This window comes from Moschus berezovskii, chromosome 16 (assembly GCF_049115385.1).
Source record: "Moschus berezovskii isolate FMDL1 chromosome 16, NW_MosBer_1.0, whole genome shotgun sequence".
Taxonomy (NCBI): Eukaryota; Metazoa; Chordata; class Mammalia; order Artiodactyla; family Moschidae; genus Moschus; species Moschus berezovskii.
Genome location: NC_142475.1, coordinates 16,806,666 through 16,825,178, shown reverse-complemented (window position 1 = coordinate 16,825,178; position 18,513 = coordinate 16,806,666). Strand labels below are relative to the sequence as shown.

Genomic DNA, 18,513 nt, shown 5'->3' with positions numbered 1-18,513 from the left:
CTTTCTTTGGGATTGGAATGAAGACTGACCTTTTCCAGTCCTGTGGCCACTGCTGAGTTTTCCAAATGTGCTGGCATATTGAGTGCAGCACTTTCACAGCATCATCTTTCAGGATTTGAAACAGCTCAACTGGAATTCCATCACCTCCACTAGCTTTGTTCGTAGTGATGCTGTCTAAGGCCCACTTGACTTCACATTCCAAGATGCCTGGCTCCAGGTGAGTGATCATGCCATCATGATTATCTTGGTCGTGAAGATGTTTTTTGTATAGTTCTTCTGTGTATTCTTGCCACCTCTTCTTAATATCTTCTGCTTCTGTTAGGTCCATACCATTTCTGTCCTTTTGAACTGATGCTTTTGAACTGTGGTGCTGGAGAAGACTCTTGACAGTCCCTTGGACTGCAAGGAGATCCAACCAGTCCATTCTAAAGGAGCTCAATTCTGGGTGTTCATTGGAAGGACTGATGCTAAAGCTGAAACTCCAATACTTTGGCCACCTCATGCAATGAGTTGACTCACTGGAAAAGACTCTGATGCTGGGAGTGATTGGGGGCGGGAGGAGAAGGGGACGGCAGAGAATGAGATGGCTGGATGGCATCACCAACTCGATGGACATGAGTTTGAGTGAACTCTGGGAGTTGGTGATGGACAGGGAGGCCTGGCGTGCTGTGATTCATGGGGTCGCCAAGAATTGGACATGACTGAGCGACTGAACAGAACGGAACGGAAACATATTTAATACATGAGTCAATCAATGATATACTATGAATGCTTACCTGAGATTTTTTACTGATAGGAGAGTACTAAGAAAAATGTTTGAAGGCTCATACTCTAAAGATAAACTATTTTCAATTAGTTTGCATTCTCTGTACTTGTTTTAACTCATTCTCTTACTACTATAATCAAAATGTGAGCCTGTATCAGTTGCATTCAAGGAAACTAAAAATAGTAGTTTTGTTAGTGTTTTCTACTTTATTCTGTTTTGTTCCACCTTGTTAGGAAAAAATAAATAAAAGGCAAAGGAGTAAGGTAATGAGGACAATAATTAGTGAGTTAGTGAGTAAACGAACTCCAATATGATGGAGAATGTAAAAGTAACTTCTCAATATTTAAATGATTTATCGTCTACCTTCTCTGGAAAGTAGCACTGAAATATATACAATGCCATGTATAAAATAGATATCCAGTGGGAAGTTACTGTATAACACAGGCAGCTCAACCAAGTCCTCTGTGACAACCTAGAAGGGGGAGATAGGCAAGGAGGGCGGAAGGGAAGGTCAAGGGTGGGGGGGATATATGTATATTTATGGCTGATTCACATTGTTGTATAGCAGAAACTAATACAACATTGTAAAGGAATTATCCTCCAATTAAAAAGAAATTTTTAAAAATCTATCTCCTCTGACAAAATTCAGTGAAGTCTATATTCTGCTTTCAAAGTAAAAATGAGAGTTAAACTTGGACATATTAAAAGAAACCATACATAAATTTCCTCTTACTGTCTCAGAAAACTTAAAAAAAAAGCCAAGGAGGTAAGGAAACAAGTATTTTTTTAATTAAATATGAAATAATGACTGGTCTAATTCTTGAGAACTGAGGTTTCAAGAAGAAAACTATGAGCATGCTATACAAACTGTAGTTCAGTTCAGTTCAGTCGCTCAGTCGTGTCCGACTCTCCACGACCCCATGAATCACAGCACGCCAGGCCTCCCTGTCCATCACCAACTCCCGGAGTTCACTCAAACTCATGTCCACAGAGTCGGTGATGCCATCCAGCCATCTCATTCTCCGTCGTCCCCTTCTCCTCCCGCCCCCAACCTTTCCCAGCATCAGAGTCTTTTCCAGTGAGTCAACTCGTCGCATGAGGTACATTTACATATAAAAAGTAACAAACCTCGTTTGTTTAACAAACAACACATTCTTGAAATGAATCGGCAAACATCAGAAACATTCTTCTGTACACATAAGATACACTAAAAAATGTATAAATTACATTTTTTAATGGAGCTTATGATTTACTCGAGGACTCCTCATATGAACACTAGCAATGCCAGAAATTCAGGTATGCAGTCGTGCCAAGTGAGTAGTGCAATTATCAGACATGTCCATAAAAGATCATCATCAAGTGATCAAGGGATGTTCGTGAAACATAAAAATCAAATGTTAAAAAACTAGTCTGTAGTTAGAGCCATCTGGACGATGGCTAAAATATCATATGATCATCTGGCAACTATTGGAATCCCTTAGCAAAGTAAGCTTACAAATTGTCTCACTATAAATTACTGCCCAAGAATAGCACAGAATAGTTTGTTACCCAACGTAGCACAGAAACAACGTATAAGTTAATGTGAATATTAAGTAGAATTTTTAAATCTACAGACTGCTAATAGTTTCTCCCACAAATTTTAGGTTTATAAATAAATTCTCTTATAAAGTAAAAAGGGAAAAGAACAATTTAATAAATTTATATTTAATTAAGTTCTCTGATTACTTTCTGAAGAATATTTTTACTTTAAACATACTTCATTAGATAAACTTCATTTTATTTTAAACCTTTCTCTATTCCATAAGGGGAAAATTTTTGAGATCCACATTTTACCCCGAGACAATAAAATCAATTACACATTATGCATTAGTGTGTATTCTCACACTTTAATATTTTCCTATGAAACTGAATATCTAATTAATCACAAATGAATGGAATTTTATGCTAAATTACATGATCGAAGTGAGCAACTTCTATATACATAAATCCACAAAAATATATTTCTTGTGCATGAATACTAATTCCATACTATAATTAGGAACATATCTGCTCAACATTCAAGCTTAATCATATTAAGGATAACTTAAGCAGGTTTAGACGAATAACTATATTGGTGTGTCCCATTTTACCTACAATCAAAAATTATTACAAAATTAGAATCTAAAATATATCAGCACCTTCAGGAGCAACTAGTGTTAGCAAAAATTAGAAATGCCCCTCCTTAAAACCATCCTGCAAATTATACTGCCTTGGATAGAATGATTTTTTAGATGAAGGAATTCAAGCTTGGAGTAAAATGTTAAACTGATAAACTAATAAAAGATATTTGGCATCTATTTTCTGATAAGGAGCATATTCCTTGTATGTGAAAACCAAGGAGCTTGCCTTGAAAAAATTATACATTTACTGATCTCTTACATTCTCTGAAGCAATACAAGGAAACAAGTACTTATCCTGCATCAATACTTATTTGCAGAGAGACAATTAACTAAACTGACATATAATGATATATACTTTATCTTCTTACCTCTTTCTCAGAGTAAGTAGCAATTCTCTGTTAAATCTTATACCTGCTTATAAGATCTTATATTCTACTTTATCTGTAATCTCACTGTATAAATTAGTATAAACTTTACAGTAGCTCTAGTTTTTTCTTCTGTCCCATTTGCCTCACTATAACTATTGACACACCCAAGTTTCAGTACAGTCAAATCTCATGAATGAGTGGTATACAGAGGCTGTCTCTACATATTCAACTTCCATTCATTCGATAAAAACTAAAGCTCCTCTGGCCAACAGACATTGGCCAATTAGCTTTTCACCTTCATTGTTCTTGGGAGTCTTTAAGGAGTCAAATTAAAAGTCCTTCTATTATTTCAACTGTGTATTTACAGTATTTTAGACTTTAGAGGCATATAAACATATAAGATGAAAATGGCTAGTATTTTTTAAAGAGCTATCATTTATGAAGGATACTGTTTTTTAAAGTTTTCATTTCCATTATAGACATCAGACAATTTCATCAAGAGTTCCAAATTAACGTTCATAACGTTTCCCAAACACAGGATAGACAGATGTCATAACTTTGAATGGTTTCTTTGTTTTGAAGGATATACAGATTCTCTAGAAGATTATTTAGAATTCTGTGATAAAATCTTCATGTGAAACATGCTTTTATTCTGACTTGGCCTGCCCTACGTGCCTATATCACTGCAACAGAGCTGTTCTGCTGTCAACACATTTCCAGCCATCAAGTACATGTTTCCCCTGCAGCCAGCTACTTAAGTCAGTTTCCTTGAGATTGGAAGAGGATGTGTGCTTCTTGATAAATAATTAAAAAGCAAAATCAAACTCAGTGCAGTTATCACCAAACCTTGGTGTTCACGTGCCAGAACTGCTACATAATGTGTGTGCTGTGTGTGTGCTAAGTCGCTTCAGTCGTGTCTGACTCTTTTTGACCAAATGGACTGCAGCCTGCCAGGCTCCTCTGTCCACGGGATTTCCCATACAAGGATACAGGAGGGGGTTGTCATTTCCTTCTCCAGGGTATCTTCCTGACCCAAGAATCAAACCCACATTTCTAATGTCTCCTGTGTTGGCAGGTGGGTTCTTTACCACTAGTGCTACCTAGGAAGCCCTCATAACTTGGGGATGAACTTAAGACTAACTTTGGACCTTAGGTTGTGAATACAAAAACAAAAAGATTATTTTAATAAGAATTCAGGCATAAATTCACAGACAGTGCTACTTGTAAAATTCAGTTAAATAATTAAAATGCACATTTCACAACACTGTGAATACACATTCTCCTCAACATATGATGGGGTTATGTCCTGATAAACCCATCATAAAGTGAAAATATCTTAAGTTGAAAATGCATTTAATATACCTAACCTACTGAACTTCAGAGCTTAGCTTAGCCTATCTTAACATCTATACATGCCCATAGTCCATAAACAAGGCAAGCACAGGCATTAGTTTGATAACTGCTAATTGTAAAGGGTTCCCAGGTGGCATAGTGGTAAAGAATCTGCCTGCCAATGCAAGAGATGTTGGGTTCGATCCCTGGGTCAGGAAGATTACCTGCAGTAAGAATTGGCAACCCACTCTGTTATTCCTGCCTAGAAAAAAATTTCATGGACAGAGAAAGCTAGTGGGCTACAGTCCGTGAAGTCGGAGAGTCAGATATGACTAAACACACATATGCACACACACAATTTTTATGCTAGCTTGAGTAGCTGGAAATACAAACATTATTAACTATAATAAGAATATCTACAGGATATGGAAATTAAGGGTTCCAGAGATGAGGGAACACTAAAGACAGGAAATGCAAATATCCACATCCACAACTCAAATGCAAAGAACCACAACTCAAATGCAAAAGTTCACATTTATAATTTGAAATAAAGAATATTGTATTCACTTGATCACATGGTAGTTTTATTTTTAGCTTTTTAAGGACACTCCATACTGTTCTCCATAGTGGCTGCAACAATTTACATTCCTACAAACAGTGTAGGAGGGATGCCTTTTCTCCACACCCTCCTCAGCAGGTACTGAAAACAGTAGACTTTGTAGACTTTTTCAAGGTGGCCCATCTGACCCGTGTGAGGTAATATCATATGATCCAGTAATCCCAATCTTTGGCATATATACAGGGCATAATTCAAAAAGATAATGCACTCCAATGTTCACTGCAGCATATTTACAATAGCCAAGACAGAGAGCAATCTAAACGTCTACTGACAGAAAAATGGATAAAGAAGATGTAGTACATTCTTATAATGGAATATTAGCCATAAGAAAGAAGAAAATAATGCCATTCGCACCAATGCAGATGGACCTGGAGATTATCATCATTAGTGTTAAGACACAGAAACACAAATATTGTATGATACCACTCATATGTGGAATGGAATTTTTTAAAAATGAGATAAATGGATTTATTTATAAGACAGAATAGACTCACAGATTTTGAAAACAAGTATTTATGCCCCCGCAAAGGGGTAACGTGTGGGAAGAGGATAAACTAGGAGTTTGGGATTAACACACATACACTGCTGCTGCTGCTAAGTCGCTTCAGTCATGTCCGACTCTGTGCGACCCCATAGACGGCAGCCCACCAGGCTCTGCCATCCCTGGGATTCTCCAGGCAAGAACACTGGAGTGGGTTGCCATTTCCTTCTCCAACACATACACTACCACATGTAAAACAGACACCCACAAGGACCTACTATATATAGCACAAGGAACTGTAATCAACATTCCGTAAATAACCTGTATGGTAAAAGAGTCAGAAAAAGAATGATTATATGTATACGTATAATTGAATCACTATTTGTTACATCTGAAACTAACACTGTAAATCAGTTATGCGCCAATAAAAATTTTAATATAAATACATTAAACACTTTTTAAAGAATAATGTGCTGCTTATGTTTTCAGATTCTAAAAAGTAATAATTACTGACGACAGATTATGTTCAAGGTTTTTCTTAAAATGTTAATTTCTTGTAATTAAATGAGAAAATGTAAGAAAGCAAAAATGGGGCTTCCCAGGTGGCACCAGTGGTAAAAGAATATGCCTGCCAATGCAGAGGACTTAAGAGACACAGGTTCAATCCCTGGGTTGGGAAAGATCCCCTGGAGAAGGGCATGGCAACCCACTCCAGTAAACTTGCCTGGAGAATCCCAAGGACAGAGGAGCCTGGTGGGCTACAGTCCATAGGGTGGCAAAAGTCAGACACGACTGAATCAACTTAGCACCCACAAGAGAGCAAAATAAACCTCAGATATTAATATCATTCATGAATTGATAAACAACTGATGAAATGTGAATTTATCTATAAAACTTCTCCATGCATAGTTAATTCATTCTAAAATATAGGATCATATTTTCTATATAGTTCTATTTCATGTAATTTCATTTAAATAAGTATTTTCTATCATCTTTACTCATCCTTAACAATTGCTTTAATTATTATGTGGTTTAAAGAACTGGACTAAATATAGTAATGCAGGAGGCAAATGTGCATATAAAATTAAACTTATCAACTGATACTTAATGGACATTTACTAAGAGCTGATATTTATAAACCATTATGTAAATTACCAGATCAAGCGATTTAAAGTATAAAACTTAGCATGCTACCTAAAGGAAACGTCTAATTTTATATTAAAAAATCAATTCAAGTTACAGACCATCTTCCTATGATACAAAAAATAAGCATAGTCATTTTTTATCAATTGATAAAGAAAATCTCAACAGAGCAAAAGGCCTGTGAATACTTACAAGTGGAAGTCGAATGATTCCATAAAATAAACATAGCATATTACTTTAAGAAACAGAACACAAAATAATAGATATGAATAAAACTCCACAAAAATGTATGTTAGCATTTTTACCACTGTTGTTTTTAAATATGATAAGGAAACTAACTTTTCCTGTAAACAAATACTAGCATGAACCTTCTTGTGTATATTATCATATTTTAAATTCCTCAAGGGCAGCAATCATGTCATTAATATTTCTACCCTCAAAATTACTTAAAACAGAGTCTGGTCCATTATAAATACTTAATAAGTATTTTTTGATTATTAAAAATATAAAATCATTTTTATATGGTTGTGGATATATGAGTTATATAGAATAAAGCTGAATATCTAAGGGATAATATTAGAAATTTAAAACACTACTTGAAATCACCAAGTGGGTTTTTTAAATTACATAGAAGGAAATAAAAGATAATGTTTTATGGAAGAATATTTATGCCTTATATTTGCAGAGCTCATGTAGCTAACAATGTAAGCAAAGGGGGAGGAAAGAAGATTGAGATGTAGGGTGGACTGCAAAGATTCACTTTAAGAAGAAACATACTACTGAGAGATAATTCTCCAAGGGTCTCTTGTTTTTGCCTGTCTTACAAGTAGAGGCAGAGAGTTCCTTTGTTCCCATTGGTATTCTCAAGGATATCTGTAGTGTACAGCTTCAGAAAACAAATATATTGTCTTTCACCTGAGCAAATAGCAGATTTGCTTACAGTCTTGCAAGACGCATATGCCTTCCTCCCCCAGAGAAAATGCAGGCATAGCTTTTACCCATTTAAAGCTTGAGGCTTCTCTCCTATAACATAATCCACTATATACAGGTATCGCTTAGCCCTCTTTGTGCCACCCTGTGGGAATAAGGCTTAGGGCAGGGACACACACACACACACACACAAATGCTAATACTTTGGTAAAACTGCTAATGCTATAGATAATAAAGTCTTTTGTCTCTATTCCAGGAGTCTTGTGTCTTCGGTCAGCATTCGTGAAAATATGGCCTGGATAACTCCTTAGCTAGGAGGGAAGGTAAAATCACTGGTCCTTAAGAGTTGTGACACATACCTGTTACGGTTTTTGTTTTTATAGGGCTGCTGGCATATTCAGATGCCTGATATGACTGCTGCTTTGCCAAGGGTGCACTTCCAACAGACACCTCATCCTCCTTCCTTCTGCTAATTGGCATAACAAGAGGAACAGCAATTACAGGCTGCTGGAGAGAGTCAAACGAAAAAGTGAATTATTTTCTATTTCTTAAGTGTAAACACAGCATCACTGAAGAAAGTCCTTCACGTGCTGGGGTCGATGCTTTACTATTTATCATTAATTTTTTAATTAATAACCACCCATAATCTCCACCTTCAGAGATAACCATCATTAGCATTTTCCCTGCCATGTCCACATATTTTGTTTTCAACTGAAGTATAACTGAGGTACATCTTTATGTTACTTTATGTGCACAAGACAGTGAGTTGATATTTCTGTACATTACAAAATGATCATCGTGATATGTCTAGTTATCCGTCACCATACAAAGATACTGTCACGTAACTGACTACATACTCCATGCTATACACATGGGGCTTTATTATCTTAAATCAATCAATCAATCACTCTTGCCCTCCCTTTTCATCACTGTCTCTCTCACGCATACCCACAGGGACACTTAACAATTTCAATTCTTAATCAGAATTCTGCACAAAAACCAAGAGCACTTAGAAATAATTAAAATTTAACATAAATTTTAATAAGTAGTATAAAGACAACACTGGCAGAGGCAAATTGAAACTAAAATTAACTTTGAAAATTATGATCACTAGAAAATGAAAAATTATCCTTATAAAATCATATTCAGGGAAATACTTCTATAAACTGATTATGTACATTATTAATAAAGACAGCCCAACTTTGGGGAGAACTGCTAAAAATCTCTATATTTTGTCTGACAAAGTGATATCCACAGCATATTTAGAAATCACAGAAAAACATCTATAGTTAGAGAAAGCTGGAAAACATTATGATCTTATATTGAATGCCTGAGTGCTGATCTCAACAATAAAGCAGCTGTTTCATCTTTATTCGCTGAAATAAAGTCTGATGTTACTCCTGATGACGCCCAATATAATCTTGTCAGATTTTTGGCAAAAAAAAAAAAAGGTATTTTTAAGTTTCTGTAGGATCAAAGATCAATGTTGAACTGAGTGCAAAACAATCATCAGATGTTGGGTTTCAGCCACAAATTGAGAAGGAAATTGCAGTTTGGGAAACAACAGATGATAACTGTGACACAGCTGCATCAGATGATGAATCTGCACGGGGCTGTTAGGCAGCAGTGTGATCTAATGTTACGCTCAACACTACAACATCCACACTTTTAAAGACCCAACTTCAAGCTTCACCGACTTCATGCTTATTTAATATCGCTTAATCAATTAATATTTCAATGAGAACATATGCACATCATAAAACCATATGATATAATGGGAAAAAGCCAAACCATGTTACAAACTATTATTTTGATTAAAAGGACAAGACACCTGATAAACAGAAAAAGAAAAAATTACAGGCATTGTGGGAAACATTACAACACAGACTATCTACTTTCCTGTTAAGTATTTAGTCAAACTGATAATATTTATACAAGTCTAAATAGGAGACAGCATTTAACATCTAGATGAGAAACAGTGAGTCTAATTTAAATTTATTCATCTATAAAATAAGGGGGTGGAGATGTCTACTAGAAAATCTCTTTATGCTCTAACATTTAGTGATTTCATAATCCTTTGACTTTCCTGGCCATCATTTATAAGCATGGAATATGATGAAGCACTCTAAGAAGTTACAATCAAGTTTAGAATCATAATTAATATATGAGAAAAATTATGTGCTATATAGTGTGATATTTAACTCATGCATAATAGGTGAAGATGAGACTAATGGAAGCTACGGTATTGTAAATACCCAACAACAACAACAAAATCTTTATGTTCATGGTTGAGACTTTCAGTGCAAGCTTCCCTGATGGCTCAGTGGTAAAGAATTTGTCTGACAATGTGGGAGACAGGGGTTTGAGAGATTACGTAGAGTATATAAAATATGTAATATATGATATATGCAGGATAGACTGGGACAAATATAAGTACTTTCATTTTGCATATATCCTTGGGAAATTGATTTTTACATTAAATATAATTTTGAGACTTCCATACTAAAAGCTATTTAATAAATTTTAACAATAAAATAATAAATTATGTGAACATGCCATGCTTTATTTACCTACTTCGTTAGAAACAGTCATTTAGGTTGTCTCCAGTTTTACACCATTGCAAACAATCAAGCAGTAAGAGGCTTATCTGTTCCGTTCTGTCACTCAGTCGTGTCCGACTCTTTGCGACCCCGTGGACTGTAGCCTACCAGGCTTCTCCGTCCATGGGATTCTCCAGGCAAAAATACTGGAGTGGGTTACCGTTTCCTTCTCCAGGGGATCTTCCCGACCCAGGGATCAAACCTGGGTCTCCCGCATTGGAGGCAGATGCTTTAACCTTTGAGCCACCAGGGAAGCCCAACATGACTTCATAGGCTCATATAAATGTCACTGTAAGAACACAGATCTAACAAAAAGTGGAATTTGAGGGTTATAGAGTATAGTCATGGGTAATTTTATTAGACACTGCTAGATTTATTAATTTTCACTCACAAGAATAGCAAATGAGTTCATCCATTTTCTACGTTTTCACTAGTTCTGAATATCAGCATTTTTTCACACAATGGATTTTAAAAGTAAAAATAATTAGTCATGGGTTGATAGTTATTGAAAGTGAACAATAAGGTCACAGGGTTCAACTATACTATTCTCTCAATTCTCCATGTGAAAGAAAATGTAGGACTAAAATACTAGATTAAAAGCATGTTAAAAAATACATTTTTGAGATATGCTGACCTACAGCAAAATAGTAATACTACAAAGTGCTGATGAAAACAGATTGTACACCAATTCTGGAATCAAACGGGCAGTATAACAAAAGCATTAAAATATGCTACACTACAAGCCTGAAACTACTACACTTCTAAAAATATATTCTATGTGAATAATTAAAGAAAAATGCAAATAAATGTTTATCCCAATATTATTTGTATCTGTGAATGAGGATTTGTTATTTGTAGTTTTAAATGAAATGAAATAGTACTGAAATTAGAAAATATATATGTATTTATAATTGAGTGAAAGTCCCTCAGTTGTGTCCAACTCTCTGTGACCCCATGGATTGTGGTCTGCCAGGCTCCTTCGTCCATCGAATTCTCCAGGCCAGAGTACTGAAGTAGGTAGCCGTTCCCTTCTCCAGGGGATCTTCCCAACTCAGGGATCAAACCCAGGTCTCAAATAACTGCAGGCGAATTCTTTACCGATTGAGCAACCAGGAAATATTTAACTAAAATCATCTTATAAAACACAGCAATTAAAATAAAAATCTTTGAAGGTGCTTGGTATCAATCAAACAAACATTAGTTGACTTAAGCTGCTAGAACAATACCTGGCAATCATGCATATCTATGGTGAACTGCAGATAATCACAACAGTTAGAAGATAACCAGTGAAAAATTTATAATACAATGAAATATTATTCAGACATAAAAAAGAAGTGTCTTGATAATTGTGACAACAGGAATGGACCGGGAGGCCATTTTGCTAAGTCAGATAAAGAAAGGTGAATAACCACATTTATATGTGGAATCTAAACAAAATAAAACAAAACAATACAAAAAACCCCCCAAAACATCAAATTCATACATACAGAGAAGGTGGTTGCCAGAGACAGGGGAGTTGGGGAGAAGGGGGTATAATGACGAAAGGCAGTCCAAAGTACTAACTTTCAGTTATAAAACATAATGAACAATGTGAGGACTATAGTTAATGCTTGGAGAGGGGGGTGTGAGTGACTCATTCATGTCACCTTTTTGCAACCCCACAAACTGCACCTCGCTAGGCTCCAATGTCCATGGAATTCTCCAGGCAAGAATACTGGAGTGGGTTGCCATTTCCTTCTCCAAAGAGTTAATGATATGCATTGTATATATGCAAGTTACAAGCTGGAATCAAGATTTCCGGGAGAAATATCAATAACCTCATATATGCAGATGAAACCACCTTTATGGCAGAAAGTAAAGAGGACCTAAAAAGCCTCTTGATGAAAGTGAAAGAGGAGAGTAAAAAAGTTGGCTTGAAGCACAACATTCAGAAAACTAAGATCATGGCATCTGGTCCCATCACTTCATAGGAAATAGATGGGGAAATAGTGGAAACAGTGGCAGACTTTATTTTTCTGGGCTCCAAAATCACTGCAGATGCTGATTGCAGCCATGAAATTAAAAGACGCTTACTCCTTGGAAGGAAAGTTATGACCAACCTAGAGAGCATATTAAAAAGCAGAGACATTACTTTGCCAACAAAGGTCCGTCTAGTCAAGGCTATAGTTTTTCCTGTGTTCATGTATGGATGTGAGAGTTGGACTGTGAAGAAAGCTGAGCACCGAAGAATTGATGCTTTTGAACTGTGGTGCTGGAGAAGACTCTTGAGAGTCCCTTGACTGCAAGGAGATCCAAACAGTCCATTCTAAAGGACCTCAATTCCGGGTGTTCATTGGAAGGACTGATGCTAAAGCTGAAACTCCAATACTTTGGCCAATCCATGCAAGAGTTGACTCACTGGAAAAGACTCTGATGCTGGGAGGGATTGGGGGCGGGAGGAGAAGGGGACAACAGATAATGAGATGGCTGGATGGCATCACTGACTCGATGGACATGAGTTTGACTGAACTCCGGGAGTTGGTGATGGACAGCGAGGCCTGGCGTGCTGTGATTCATGGGGTCGCAAAGAGTCGGACACGACTGAGCGACTGAACTGAACTGAACTGAACTGAAGAGAGTAAATCTTCTCATACAAGGGAAAAAGATGTTAACCATGTGTGGTGACGGATGTTAACTAGACTCACAGTGGTGATCATTTTGTAATATATGCAAATAATGAATTATGTTGCTATCTGAAATTAATATTATGTCAATTACACTTCAGTAAGAAAAATGTTTACAAATTTTTCTCAAATCATCCCTGTCATTATTCTTAATTTCTCCATTACCCATACTTTTTATTTTTTTAAACTTTCTAAAATCCAAGTCTATATTAGTTTCCTATACTTCCTCTGTACCCTTCAGGATAAAGTTTTATCATTACAAATACAACATTTAAATGTCTGGTTTACAAATAAACCAAACATTTACCATTAAAATAAAATATTTTTTGAATTGGCTTTCAATTTCTGCTACTCTCTGTCAGAACGCCTGTTTCATGCCTGGAAACACTGAAGGCTCCTTTCTTGCCAAGTTACTCCGTGTTCTTTGCCTCTGCTGATAAACTTTAGTCCAGAATGACCTTCTTTTTCTGGCTTACTCTTATGATACTCATCTCAATTTTCAATTCCTTCTTTTAACACCCACCCTTCACCTGATAGGAGAATGCTTCCTTTTATATTTTCATATTCTCCAGTAAATACATCTAACACAGCAATTATACTCAGCACTTTGTGTGGATCTGGAACCTGAGAATACAAAGGGCTAACTATTACACCAAGGGACATATGTATCCTGGATTTTTATATCTGTGGGGAGGGAGGGCCAGAACCAATCCTCTATGGATACAAGGAAGGTACTAAGAATGGGCTTACTGCAATATTTCTTCATATTCTTAAATACACAAAATACATCTAGAGGAAGGAATATTCTCAGCCATGAATTTCATTTCTGTAGCCCCAGCATACTGGACTGAATTCTGTAACTTATCTGATAAAAGGAGGGGCTTCCCTGGTGCCTCAGATGGTAAAGAATCTGCCTGCAATGCAGGAAACCTGGGTTTGATCCCTGGGTTGCAAAGATGCTATGGAGAAGTGAATGGCTACCCACTCCATTATTCTTACCAGGAGAATCCCATGGACAGAGGAGCCTGGTGGGCTATAATCCATGGAGTCACTAAGAAGTGGACATGACTGAGTACTAACACCTTCACTTTTCACTTTGATAAAAGGAAGTATGAAATGGGAATGGGAAGGTAGCAGTTTCAAATGAAATTAGGACAAAATAAACTTAAGATGCTCCTTGAGACATAGATTGCACTTGTTTAGTTCAGCTTTTATATTCTTATATAAATATGAAATTATACATTTTCCCCTATCAACTAGCCTTAAGTTTCTTCAGAAAAAAATACAAAGCTACTCCAAGTAGAGTATTACAAAACTTCAAATAAGTCAATGGGAAAATACAATTCAATACCACATAAATTTGCCCTCAAAAATTCTTAGTTCTGTGATATACTAGATGTGTGAAAATAGACAAATTAATCTCAATAATAAGCAACAGTTTATTCATCTTTAAAATGGGAATGATAAAATCCACCTGTCAGAATTATACTTAATATAACATAGAGAGTTACACTTATGTATTCTGGGGACCATAATTCAGTTCAGTTCAGTCGCTCTGTCGTGTCCGACTCTTTGCGACCCCATGAACCACAGCACACCAGGCCTCCCTGTCCATCACCAACTCCCAGAGTTCACTCAAACTCATGTCCATCGAGTCGGTGATGCCATCCAGCCATCTCATTCTCTGTCCTCCCTGTCTCCTCCTACCCCCAATCCCTCCTAGCATCAGACTCTTTTCCAGTGAGTCAACTCATCGCATGAGGTGGCCAAAGTACTGGAGTTTCAGCCTCAGCATCAGTCCTTCTAATGAATACCCAGGATTGATCTCCTTTAGAATGGACTGGTTGGATCTCCTTGCAGTCCAAGGGACTCTCAAGAGTCTTCTCCAGCACCACAGTTCAAAAGCATCAATTCTTCGGCGATCAGCTTTCTTCACAGTCCAACTCTCACATCCATATAATTAGCCCCTCCCAATCCAGGGATCAAACTTGGGTCTCCTGCACTGCAGACAGATTCTTTACCATCTGAGCCACCAAGGAAGCCCAACTTTGTAATTTGGACACCTTCAAATAAACTCATACTGCAAGTCTTTCACACCAACCATCCCAACACACTCAATGCATGTGTGTTGAAAAAAATCTACAGATGAAGAAAGAAATGCGGAGACAATGAAAATGAAAGCTAAAACTTAGGCCTGAACAATTCTTATGTACCAGAGAACAAATATATATTCTGAGAAAAACTATGCAGGCATTATAATGGAAAGTAAATCAGTAAAACCGGCCTACCTAACCTGCTCTCTATAAAGTACATCCTTTACAAGCAATTGTAGAGCAAGTTCCTTTAACAATCAAGCGAGTGTATTTTGAGTTGTAGTTTCTTCTATAGAAATTAAAGAGCCAAATGTCTTGAAACAGGTAGAGTAGCAGACAGAAGAATTCTGGTACCTCCATAAATAAAATCAAGCTAAGATATATATAACTTTATTAAATAAGAAACAGGTATTTACAGAATTATAAAAACTTCTCACCTGCTGCATATGTTTACTGCTTCGCTTCTGAGGTTGATAAATGAGCCAGGTGTATAAGATAGGGTCAATATTAACTGCTAGTCCTTGGACATTACAAAGGAGTACGGCACCTAAAAAGCAAGATTTTTAAATTATTACAATCCTCCTAAAAATAATAAGCTTTATATCATTTTACACCTATTGCAGACAGCCATAATAAAAAGACAAACAACAATAAGTGTTGCAAAGGATGTGGAGGAATTTTACCTTCATACATAGTTGGTGGGAACAAAAAATAGTACAGACAATTTGGAAAACAGATTGGTATTTCCTCAAAAAGCAAAATAAACAGTTACAGTGTGTGTGTGTGTGTGTGTGCGTGTGATAGTCACTAAATCCTGTCAAACTCTTTGTGACCCCATGGGCTGTAGCTCACCAGGCTCCTCTGTCCATGGAATTCTCCAGGCAAGAATACTGAAGTGGGTCGCCATTCCCTTCTCCAGGGGATCTTCCCAACCCAGGGATAGAACCTGGGTCTCTTGCATTGCAGGCATATTCTTTAAAACCTAATGCACCCAGAGAAGCCCATCATATTCCTAAGTATACCAACAGAACTAATCAAATATCCATGAAAAACCTGTCCACAAATTTTCATAGCCGCATTATTCACAACAGCCATAAAATGGGAAAACATGAATGTCCAAGAATTGCTGAATGGATAAACAAAATGTAGCAGAACCACAGAATGGAAAACTATTTAACCACAAAATGGAATGAAGTACTGATACATGTTATAACATGAACAAGCCCTGAAAACATGCTAAGTGAAATAAGCCAGCTACAAAAAGTTACATATTACACAACTGCGCTTGTATGAAATGACCAGATCAGGGAAAACCATAAAGGAAAAAGGAGATCAGTGCATGCCAGGGCTGGGGGAGAAAACAAAGGGAAACAAATGCTAATAGATAGGTGGTTCCCTGGGGAGTGATGAAAACATTCTAATTAGAAAATGGTGATTGCTTCACAACTTGCAAATACACTAAAAACCACTAAATTATGTACTTTAAAATAATGTACTTTATAGAATGTGAATTATAGCTTATTAACTGTGCATTTGTCATTAAAAATAAACTATTCTATTACAGTTTTTTATTATAAAATCATAAACTATTTTCTAGGCAAACAGCAGTGTCTACATTGGCCATGAGAATGGAATATTATCTTCCTTTTTTGTTTATATTATAGAACTAAAGGAAGCATCATTATAGCCACTTAATAAATCACTGTAAATTACAGCTTTAAATGTTCAGAAGCAAAGAGAGAGAGTTGTCTAGATGAAATGCAGGCAAACATTCTGACATAAAACACAAAGCTGCAATGTTAACAAGTTTCTATCCCATCCTACTACCTAAAACATTTTTGTCCTTCTCTGATAAAAGTAGCTCACATAAACTTAACTAAACCAGAATGTCCCGTTCTTAATATATGTGGGGCAGGTCATGTATATCTGTAAATAACACAGTAAACTTTTTAATGTATTTTTTTATAAAAATATTATTAGCTCCATTAGGATGAACAGAATATGAAGGAAAGAATATGTCAGTTTTGCCCTCAACTGTACCTCCAGCATTTAAAAAAAGTACCTGCCTCATGGTAGGAGCTGAAAAAGAAAATCACAATAAACGGTAGATAGATAGGTTAGTTGAAAAAAGTCTATGTTGAAAATGTTTAAAATACTAAAGTATGGAATCATGATGAAGAACTATGAGAAAGTATTAGCAAAGAACATATTTTAAAGAAAAATGGAAAGTAGAGAAATGACAAATTTAATTGTTGAAGTAAAAACCTTATTGTTGGTTTTGGTGTTTAGTCACTAAGTCCTGTCCAACTCTTTGCAACCCCATGGATTGCAGTCCCCAGGCTCCTCTGTCCATGGAAGTTTCCAGGCAAGAACACTGGAATGGGTTGCCATTTTTTTCTCCAGGGGACTTTTTCCACATGAGGAATTGAATCTTCATCTCCTGCATTGGCAGGTGGATATTTTACCACTGAGCCACCAGGGAAGCCCCCCAAAACTCCATGGAATTCTCCAGGCCAGAATACTGGAGTGGGTAGCTGTTCCCTTCTCCAGGGGATCTTCCCAACCCAGGGATCGAACTCAGGTCCCCTGCACTGCAGGCAGATTCTTTATCAGCTGAGCTACCAGGTAAGCCCAAGAATATTGGGGTGGATAGCCTATCACTTCTCTAGGGGATCTCCCCAACCCAGGAATTGAACCAAGGTCTCCCAGCTGATCTACTAGAAAAGCCCCTTAAAACTCATTTAACCGGTTAAATAGCAGATTAGATTGTGAAGAGAAAACTGATAAAAGAAATACAACAATTCATAATGTATCAGAAATAGAAAAATATAGGAAACAAAATGGTATTAAGAGATAAGAAAATTGAGGAAGAAGAACAAACATATATCTAATTAAATTCCAGAGAGAGTAACCAAGGAATGAGAAGAGCCAATACTGATAAATATTAATTACTGAGAATCTCGCATAACTACCAAGACATATTATCAGTTCAGTTCAGTTGCTCAGTCGTGTCCGACTCTCTGCGACCCCATGAATTGTGCACAGCACACCAGGCCTCCCTGTCCATCACCAACTCCCAGAGTTCACTCAAACTCATGTCCATTGAGTTGGTGATGCCATCCAGCCATCTCATTCTCTGTCGTCCCCTTCTCCTCCTGCCCCCAATCCCTCGCAGCATCAGAGTCTTTTCCAGTGAGTCAACTCTTCATATGAGGTGGCCAAAGTATTGCAGTTTCAGCTTCAGCACCATATACCTCACACCTAAGAAGTCCAATGAACCCAGACTGGATAATCAAAAATAAACCTACATTAAACAAAGAAAGAAGAAACAAAACACTAAAGAAAAAAGAAGATCAGAA

At 36.7% G+C, this 18,513-nt stretch overlaps 1 protein-coding gene across 7 annotated transcripts in view; it reads right to left on the bottom strand.

Annotated features, from left to right (window-relative positions):
* VPS13B (vacuolar protein sorting 13 homolog B) overlaps positions 1-18,513 on the bottom strand; it is a 767,155-nt gene that overhangs the window by 448,769 nt on the left and 299,873 nt on the right. For 6 of the 7 annotated variants that reach the window (XM_055431816.2, XM_055431818.2, XM_055431811.2 and 3 more), the window contains exons 20-21: positions 15,592-15,701; positions 8,158-8,305 (exon numbers count right to left, since the gene is read on the bottom strand). In XM_055431816.2, coding sequence (XP_055287791.2) covers positions 8,158-8,305; positions 15,592-15,701 — 258 coding nt within the window. The remainder of the gene's footprint in view (positions 1-8,157; positions 8,306-15,591; positions 15,702-18,513) is intronic. The other variant, XM_055431817.2, reaches the window with a different exon arrangement.